The sequence below is a fragment of the Dipodomys ordii genome, unplaced genomic scaffold (assembly GCF_000151885.1).
Source record: "Dipodomys ordii isolate 6190 unplaced genomic scaffold, Dord_2.0 Scaffold12, whole genome shotgun sequence".
Lineage (NCBI taxonomy): Eukaryota > Metazoa > Chordata > Mammalia > Rodentia > Heteromyidae > Dipodomys > Dipodomys ordii.
Genome location: NW_012267228.1, coordinates 131,305 through 141,309, shown reverse-complemented (window position 1 = coordinate 141,309; position 10,005 = coordinate 131,305). Strand labels below are relative to the sequence as shown.

Genomic DNA, 10,005 nt, shown 5'->3' with positions numbered 1-10,005 from the left:
CAAGTTGATGACCACCAGCCACCCCCTCTCAGGCCTCAGTACCCACTTAGACAAGTTGATGACCACCAGCCACCCCCTCTCAGACCTCAGTACCCACTTAGACAAGTTGATGACCACCAGCCACCCCCTCTCAGACCTCAGTACCCACTTAGACAAGTTGATAACCACCAGCCACCCCCTCTCAGGCCTCAGTATCCATTTAGGCAAGTTGATGACCACCTGCTGCCCCTTCTCGGGCCTTCATATTACTTAGACAAGTTGATAACCACCAGCCACCGCCTCTTGGGCCTCAATACCTACTTAGACAAGTTGATGACCGCCTGGTACCCCCTTCAGGCTCCAGCATGCACTCAGACCATGTTGATGACCACCCGCCACCCCCTTGGGCCCTGGTACGCACTTGGACTGTGTTCATGACCAGACCGGCGGTCATCACACCCAGGCCCGACAGCAGGATGGGCACGGTAACCTGGCACGCTGTGGCAGAGAAGGTCTCTGGGAGGATGCCAAAGGGGGACCGGGTAAGCTCACAGCTGAATCCCCGCAGCTTCTTGCCCTGAAAGCGGAACTCCAGGTTCAGCTGAGTGACCACCATGGTCAGGCCAGCAGCTGCATCCCAGGGGCAAGAAGGTCCTGTCCTCTCTGGTCCTTGCCCACAATGACACGCCGATGGAGGGATCCCAGGAAGCTTCCAGGTGTCCTGCACCTGTAAAGGACCCCAACGACCCCTCGGCCGAGGGCCAGAGCAAATCAGTGAGGAACAAAGGCCAAAGTGACTCAAGAGTCTCACTCTGAATCCGCAGGCTCTGCTGTCCACGCCCCTCGGGTAGGTTCTCCTCAGAGACTGGCTTGGTGTCAGCCTGGCCCTCCCTCTACTGCCCCTCCGCACGACCTTGACAGCATCCAGCAGCCTGGCCCACGCCCGGTGGGGCTGAGCCCACATGAGCCGGCCCTGGCAAGCTTTCACGGGGAGCTTGGCTGCCTCCCTCTACACATGCACCCTGACTGGCACTGCCCTGGCAGAGAAAGGCCTGGAGAGGGCTCAGTGGAACCACCTTCCCAGGCTACCTACAGGAGGTTCCCCTCAAGCTCAGGGAGCCACAGGTCTCTCAAAGGAAATCACAGCCATGGTCACCTTGATTCATGCCAGGGCCTTGTGGCCACTTTTTCTAGCTAAGTGGGTCACATCCTACCCCATTACCAACCCTGAACCAGAAATGAGGGGGGAGGGCAGTGGGAGGCCACACTGGACCTCAGGGGTGTCTACACTGGACATCCCCTATAGACTCCAAAGCCCAGGGCCAGGCTTTGTGGGGGCACTACAGGGCCAGAGCCTCCTTGTGTTTCGGTGCCCACTGTCTTATTGGGCATCTTGACTCAATCTCCTCCACTGAGTGCCCTCAGCTGAGCCCTCACCAGCCCTCATGTCAGTCCCCTGTCAAATCTCTCCACTCTTATCTCCCCACCGGCTCCAGTGCTCCTCCCACCAGTGCCTCCATTTCTCCTCCTAGCTTCCTATCCTGCAGATATCCCAGGAGCCAGACACAGCACACCCTAAATGCCTTTGGCCTTTGGGAGTTGGTGTCTCCATCCAAACCTTCATATTGTGTCTACCCACGGCCAACAGGTCTCAGTGGAAAAGCCACTGCTACTCTGGGCACTACTGGGCTGGATGTGGGGAATTGCAGCTGCCCCTTCTATCTCGGGGGAGACTCACCCTTGAAAGCCAGCTCCAGGCCGAGAGAAAGGCCAGCAGTCACATGAAGAGCCCACACGCAGGTGACAACCAGAAGTCACGTGAGGAGCCCACATGTGGGTAACATGGCCATGGGCCACAGCTGAGGTCCCAGCCAACCGCCAGCTGCGCCCTGCATGGGGCAAACAGACACCGACACAGAGCCTCACCCAGACTGCACACTGGTGATCAAACTGAGCGATGCAGTCAACAAGCTGCCAAGGTTTGGGGTGCTCTGCCGCACAGCAGCAGATAAGTGGGAACCACATCTCCACCCTTGATTTTTCTAATCTCATACTCCTTGCACCTAACAATTCCCAAACCCCGCCCAGCCCACTCCCCTCCCCCAGACCTTCTCGCTTCCATGTTGAGGGCCAAGAACCTGGGTGCCCATGCTTCTCCCAAACACATTCACAAGCCTCCAGCCAGAAACACCAGCCCAAGCCTGACCACCCAGACCAAGCCTCAGCCCTGCACCACTCAGCCATCGTGTGTCTGCCCCTGCCCCTCCCGGCCCACTATCCCTACCAGAACCCTGCCTGGGCAGGGGACAGGACTTTCCCTAGACTCTTAAAACAGTCTCACAGGGGCTCACAGGAGCAGCGCTGGATTTCTGCAAATGAGAAGACGAAGGCTCCAAGAGTGTCTGCCTAACACAGCAAGTCAGCAGCAATCAGGCTATGACCTGCCTCCTGCAAGGCCTCCCCACCCTGCCTCTGCCCTGGTCACCCTCCACCCTCCTCCCCTGCCCCCACCTGGAAGCCATAGTTTGTACCAGTTTGTTCAAACACAAATTCAAAGCAGCAGAAAACATAGAGAAACTGCGTTTCTGAGAAAAATGCCAAGAAGATGACTTGAGTGTGGACACAGGCTGGATTAAGACATGACCTGCAGGCCAACACCTCTGTGGCGATGAGACACCAATGCTGAGATGTCACCACCAAGGCACAAGGAAGCCCTGGCTTCCTCTGCCATGGCACTGCTACAAGACAGCTACCCTTCAGGATGTGGCCACTATATAATCTAACATCATACATGAAGCAGGTGCCTGGAGCCCTCCCACCATGCAAGACACATGGAAATAAGCAACAAACATGTAATCCCCAGAACAAGGTGTCTGTTCATTGCAAAATGCTCTTCATACTTGCTTTTAAAACTGACTGAGCCAGTGGCTCACATCTGTAATCTCAGCTACTCAGGAGGCTGAGATCTGAGAAACATGGTGTGAAGCCAGCCCAAGCAGGAAAGTCCATAAGACTCTAATGTCAATAAACCACCAAGAAGCCAGAAATAGAGCTGTGGCTCAAGTGGTAGAGGATCAGTTTTGAGTGAAATAGCTAAGGGACAGGCCCCAAGTGCAAGTGCTGGTACCAAATAAATAAATTAATGAAATTGAGTGATAAAGACATACACTGCATAAGTTCAGAAGAATATAAACCCAAATACCAAAAAAGTGGTTACCTTTAGTTGGTAGGATTATAAGTAATCTTTTTTAAAGTAACTTCCTTTGTGTTCTGACTGTTGTAATTATTTACTTTCTGAATCATCAGATAAATTGTAACATCATTTCCCCTGACAGTTCAGAACAGCACATGCACAGCTTACTGGGTCAAACTGCAGAACCCAGGAATGTGGTTTTAAAAATAGTTCAGCAGCTCAGTGGAAAATATCAAAGAGCCTGAGCTGGAAGGAGGCAGGCAGCAGGCAAAATCTGGGTCAGGTATCAGGTGGCCTCCTGGGTAACCCTGCACATGCATGGCCCCTCCTGGGCTTCCATCCACCCCAGTCCCCAATCAGAGTGGTGGCACATCAGATCCATGATGGAGCACCTGCTGAGCATTCGCAAGGCCCACAGAGAGAACTGCCTGGTCTTACACTACAGAGCAAAGACTCAGAACCCTATGGCTCACCTGGGCACCAGGACCCCTGATAAACTCCATCCTCTGGTGTGCAGGGATTGTGTCTTGGATGTGTATTTGGTATGTCCACTGCAGAGGAGAACTGCATTTCCCAGGAGCAGTTTCCAGATCCTCACTTCTGAGTCACCCTGAATCAGGTGGTCATTCTGAATGCTCTTGGAGGTCAGCCTGATTAGACTTAATTAAGTGGGAGGAGTGGTCTCCTTTACCTTCTGGTCTGAGCTTACCCCTAGGTGCAAATGAAGGCCTGGCCCACTGCCCCTATGGTTGGTGGGCATCTTTCCAAAGCCTTTACCTCCAGAAAGGCCCCAGCCCTCCTCTCCATGGCTGCTCACGCCACCCCCTTTGCCACTCATACTGTTTGGTTTCTGCCAGCACTGGCTCAGGCACCTGCTGTCTGCCTCTCCCCATGACATGAGCGACCAGGAGCAGGCCCACTGTACACCAGGCACTTTGGCTCATGGCACACACTCACAGTGCAAGCTGCCTGAATGAGAGAAGGAACAAATAAAAGGAACTATAGACATGACAAGAAAAAGAAACCCAGCCAGGGGTAAGGATAAAGGAAAAAATAAATGCGCAGGCTTTGTGATGTAAGAGAGTTAAGGAGCCTGCTCAACATCTGGGAAAACCAAAAGGGCTTCAGGTTGGGGACAAGGTCATAGCCAAACAACCTTTCTGTGTGAGGGCCCCTGCACCATGCCTGCTTGTCCCTGAGCATCAGGCTGCAGGCCCTGCTGGACTGAGAAACAGGCCATGCCAGGTGCTCCCACACGCCAATCCTCCTGAGCAACTCCTCTGCATCTTAACAGAATGTGGCCTCCATGAGCCCCTGAGCGTTATGTGGCCACCGTCCCCAGACTGGGCGCACAGGGCACTGATAAACTTCTGACATCTGCCCAGTGCCAGGAGTCAAGTTCACCTCCATAACCCTAGGGTAGATCCTTCTCCCACTGAGGGGGTGAGGGAGCACCAACACTAACCCTCCAGCCAGTCCTCCAGCCTTGCCAGGCTGCTCCATATTTTTGTAAGGCCACAGTCCCTGCCCTCCTAAGCATATGTATATAATATCTGCCTCCAGCCCCACCCCACCCCAGGGCTCTGCATGCTCCAGCACTGCTCCCCATGTTTCTCGTTTTCTGGAGACTTTGGGGCATTTCTACCTGCTCAATGCATTCCAGTGAGTAGTTCTGCTGGGCTTTAAGAAAAAGTTGAGGGGCTGGGAAGGTGGCTCAGTGGTAGAGTGCTTGCCTTGCATGCATAAGGCCCTGGGTTTGATTCCTCAGCACCACATAAGCAGAAAAAGCCGGAAGTGACACTGTGGCTCAAGTGGAAAATGCTAGCCCTGAGCTGAAGAGCTGAGGGACAGCACCCAGGCCCAGAGTTCAGGCCCCACGACAGGATCCAAAAAAATAAAAAGAAAGAAAGAAAAGAAAAAGGTGAGCTGGGGTGGGCCTCCCCCAATCAGATGAGTCTGCAAAGGAAACAGCCGCTCCTAACCAGGGAGATTTCTCCCTGCTGGCTATGAAACCAGAAGGACACAGGCTAACAATAGGAACAGCCTCACATCCAATTTTTATGCTTTTTGTAAATCAGTTCAAAATGTTAAAATTACAGAAAAATGTGGGATGGGGGAATGGCCTCAACAAGGTAAGAGCAGCCCCTGATTGACAGCCAGCAGGGTCTGGGGCCATGATCCTGTAGTTAATAGGACTGTGACCACCAGGTATGGGCCTAGACGCAGATCGCCAGAGCTTTGAGAACAGAGCTCAGTCTGGCCAGCACCTGGCTTCCAGTCTTTAACTCCCTGAGCAGAGTTACCTCCCATACCCTCTGCTCACAGCACTGTGAGTGGGTGCCACGCCATGTTTATGACAATTTGTGACACAGCAATAGAAAACACAGACCCAGGGCTACCAAACCTGATTTTTTTTTTTTTTGGTTGGTTGTGGAGTTTTAACTCAGAACTGGGGTGGGGGTGGTGGTACTGTTCCTGAGCCTTTTCAGTTCAAGGCTAGTGCTCTATCACTTTGAGCCACAGTAGCACTTCCTGTTTTGGTTCATTGGAGATAATGGTCTCAGGACAACTAACCCACTCTTAGGGGAACTACATTGCTTTCTTCAGGAGGGGGACTCTCTCATGGCCCCAAATGCCTTTTAAAAGCTCCACCACCTTTGCACATCATTGTATTTGGAGTTTGGGTGTGGACAGCCATGCTGATGCCATTGCTCTCACATGACTAGAATGCACTTGCAGCTGCAGCTCAGCCTTGGTCCCTCTGGCCCTGCTCCCATTGCTGATGCCCGGGTGAGTAGCACTGCAGGTTGAGCAGATGCCAATCAGGCCATGTGAGGGCAACCAAGTAGACACAGAGTTGCTGAACATAACAGTCATCAGAAGGAGACAAAATTTTATGTACCACACAATGGGCTCACACCATTGTGACATCAATAATAAAAAAATTCACTCCTCATATATCACCATTATAATAACAATAATTAAAAAAAAAGATTAAGTTCATCTCTATCACCAGCAACTACAAGAATTTTGCCCAATATCCAGGAAAGGCAGTAGTGAGGCGGCTTCCTAGTGCTGCCCAGCACCTTGTTATCCAGTACTTCTTACCTGGAAGTAGTTCAGGAGCATGCCGGCCCATGACAGCCCCAGGCCTGCAAACAGGAAGGGTACTATCACCTGCATGCCAACGGCCAAGGCAGTCTCCTGGCTGGGCTCAACCTCCAGTGGTTGAGGAGCCACAGGGGCCACCACTTGCACATCTTCTGATTCCTCAGCAAGTCTTCCTGTGCTGACAGAGGATGGCAGTCCTGGCTCCTCCGGCCTGGCACAACCTTCCAGCCTCCGATGTCGGGTCTCCGTCCCTTCCATCTGCCCACAGTGGACCCACAGCCTTAATCTGGGAGACACAAAGCAATAGAGCAGAAGGGTAGAACACTTGACTCCAGGGGGTACCAACTTCCCAGGGCCCTGGGTCTGGGTCCCATCAGACCTCCTGCAGCCCCCCCCATGGGGTCAGCCTACCTGCACCCACGGTTTATTATTCACAGGTACAGGTGTGAGGACAAGGCACACACACAGCGGGTGCTAATGTGTATCGACTGCAATCCACACCTGTGCAGAGATCACCTCCGAAAGCACCTCTATCCTTGGAGTGACCAGAAAACCTGCACCCGGGTGCAGTTCACACAGAGTGTGTGTGGAGCTCGCTCAGGCCTGGGTTCTCCCCAGCACAGCAAAAGCATAAGTTCAGCAAATAAGAAAAGTGGCAAAATACCTGTTTGTTTTTTGTTGTTGTTTTGTTTTTGTCGGTCATGGGGCCTGAACTCTGGGCCTGGGCGCTGTCCCTCAGCTCTTCAGCTCAAGGCTAGCACTGTACACCTTGAGCCACAGTGCCACTTCCAGCTTTTTCTGCTTATGTGGAATCAAACCCAAGGCCTCATGCATGCAAGGCAAGCACTCTACCACTGAGCCACCTTCCCAGCCCCAAAATACCTGTTTCCCAACTCTGAAAATTAGTCCCAGGCTTGTTAAGACTGGAGAGTAGCCATTCCTAAACTCTGAGTCTCCCTCAATAAGAATGGAAACACTGTAATGTTTATGGTGTTGGTGTAACATTTGTGGTGCTGGTGTTATGTTTGTGGTATGATGTTCATGTGTGACATGTTGGTGTAACATGTGTGACATTTATGGGATTGGTATAACATATTGGTGTAATGTCCATGGTGCTGGTATAACGTTCATGGCGTTGGTGTAACATGCTGGTATGTTTGTAGTACTGGAATAATATGGTGTCAGTGTAACATTTGTGGTGTTGGTGTGATGTGTTGGTGTATGTCCTTGGTGCTAGTCTAACATTCATGGTATTGGTGTGATGTTCATGGTGTTGGTGTAACATGTTAGTATAATATTTGTGGTGCTGATGTAACATTCATGGAGCTGGTATCATGTGTTGGTGTAATGTTCATGGTGTTGGTGTCAGATGTTGGTATAACATTCATGTTGGTGTTGTGACACCTGTGGTGTTGGTGAAAATAATTAATCTCTGCTCCCCCCCCTTGTTTATAGCCTTAAAATGAACAGCCCACATAGACAGAGTAAATCATAGCCTGGAGGTTAGGAATGCACTGGTTTCTCTCAAAGACTTGTACCATCAAGATTCCACTGGAGCCAGGTACCAGTGGCTCACGTCTGCAATCCTAGCTAGTCAGGAGTCTGAGATCCGAGGCTCACAGTTCAAAGCCAGCCCAGGCAGGAAAGTCCATGAGACTCTTATCTCCAATTAACCACCAGAAAACTGGAAGTGGTGCTGTGGCTCAAGTGGCAGAGTGCTAGACTTGAGCAAAAGAAGCTCAGGGACAGTGCCAAGGCCTGAGTTCAGGCCCCAGGACAAAAAAAAAAAAATGCATACAGATAATGAACAAAAACCAGCCCCGAAGGCCAGGATGCAGGAAGCACTTCCAAAGAGTGGGCTCTCGTGGGGAGTAGGCTGTGGATCTAGGAAGCCCTCTTGTCCTTTAGCCCAGTAGAGTGAGCTGACCATGGGCACTAGCTCTAGATAGGGATCCCATCCAGGTTCAGCTAACCCCCAAGGATATGAGGTAATGTTTGTCACACAAGGGAGGGTGCTGCACCTGCCCTCCCCCCATGTCAACAGTGTGGAGGCTGAGAGATACACCCTCCCCCTCTTTCCTGGCTATTGGAAGGCAGAGACTAAGTCCCTCCCTACTCTAGCAGGTTGATGTAAAGCCAACGACCCTCCCTGCTGCCACCAGGGGGCGGCTGTCTCCATCAGAATGAGTAGCAAACAGCCACTGCCACCCAGAAGTGTCCCATCTCCAGGTATGGCCTGTGGACCCTCCAGTAGTAACACTCTCCCCTCTGGGGCCTGGCTCTGTACCTCATACAAACTCCTGCTAGGTAGACATTCCTGGCCATGAACTGGGTGGGCCCAGGCCTGTGGTCTCTCTGTTCAGCTGCCTGCTGCTGGCTGCCATGGACAATGAGACCACAGGGCATCTGGGCTTCATCTAAATTTCACAGGTGACTGCCACTGCAGTAGAAATGTATTGGAGACCAAGCTTTAGAGTAGAATCCCAGATCTTATGGCTGGGGATGTAGCTCTGAGGTAGAGCAGCACCTACCTAGCTTTATCAAGGCCCAAGGTTCAATCCTCAGATCAACACTAAAAAAAGACCCCTCAGAATCCCAGCTTTCCCCTTGTCTAGAAAGAGTAAGGTGTCTGTCTCCTCACTGTCTCATCTGTCAAATGAGGGTACTACTGCCACAGAGCTGGGGAAATTAAATGGGGACATGGGAGACCTCTTTACCCAACTTCACTTTCCAAGATTGTAGATACCTGCCACCATCTGTGATCCACAAATACTAAAAGAAGATCCCATGAGTAAATAATTCATGTGTTTTAAGTTACTGAACAGCCTGGTGAAATTCTCACCGTCCAGCTCCACCCCACAAAGACTGCTGACCATGTTTGGTTCAGCGTGTTCACCCTGTCTATATTCCTCACCTGGGTGTCACCTGAGAGTCATCTCAACAAATCAGGGTATCATGGGTCAATAACCCTTACTTTAGTAAACAATGGTCTCAAAGGATGAGAATGGTGATGTTGAGTTTCTTCGGGTATAGTGCTTTAACTGCTCTCCTATTAGCTGTCGACCTGTGTCTAGGTCACAAATCCGAAGTTCCTCCTAGTATGTCTGTACGGGGACACAGGACACACTGTGGAGGTGCCAGCATTCGTTGGGGTACTTATCCACCGGGAACCGGCCTGTCCACTCCCAGGCTGCTCCAGGGGAGGTCGGCTGGAGTCTGAATAGAAACCGACTGTCCGGGCCTGGCGGGATGTCTGCGGGGACCCCGGGGGGCGGGCCGGGCCTAGGGGGTCAGCAGGGGCCCAGGAGAGAGCGGTAAAGGCTTCCTGGGATGCTGGGGAAGCCAACGCTTGACGGAGGGCCGGGCCGGGCGGGGACTGAGGGAGCCGAGAGCCTGGACGAGGGGCCGGACGGGGACCGAGGGAGCCGCGTCCGGACGGGGAGCCGGGGCCGGGCGGGGACTGAGGGAGCAGAGAGCCTGGACGAGGGGCCGGACGGGGAGCCGGGGCCGGGCGGGGACTGAGGGAGCCGAGAGCCTGGACGAGGGGCCGGGCGGGAACTGAGGGAGCCGCGTCCGGACGGGGAGCCGGGGCCGGGCGGGGACCGAGGGAGCCGCGTCCGGACGAGGGGCCGGGCGGGGACTGAGGGAGCCGCGTCCGGACGGGGAGCCGGGGCCGGGCGGGGACTGAGGGAGCCGAGAGCCTGGATGAGGGGCCGGGCGGG

At 53.0% G+C, this 10,005-nt stretch overlaps 1 protein-coding gene across 1 annotated transcript in view; it reads right to left on the bottom strand.

Annotated features, from left to right (window-relative positions):
• The window catches only part of Slc41a3 (solute carrier family 41, member 3), a 33,058-nt gene that overhangs the window by 22,560 nt on the left and 493 nt on the right, over positions 1-10,005 (bottom strand). The window contains exon 2 of the mRNA XM_013010321.1: positions 6,281-6,569. Coding sequence (XP_012865775.1) covers positions 6,281-6,541 — 261 coding nt within the window. The 5' untranslated portion in view covers positions 6,542-6,569. The remainder of the gene's footprint in view (positions 1-6,280; positions 6,570-10,005) is intronic.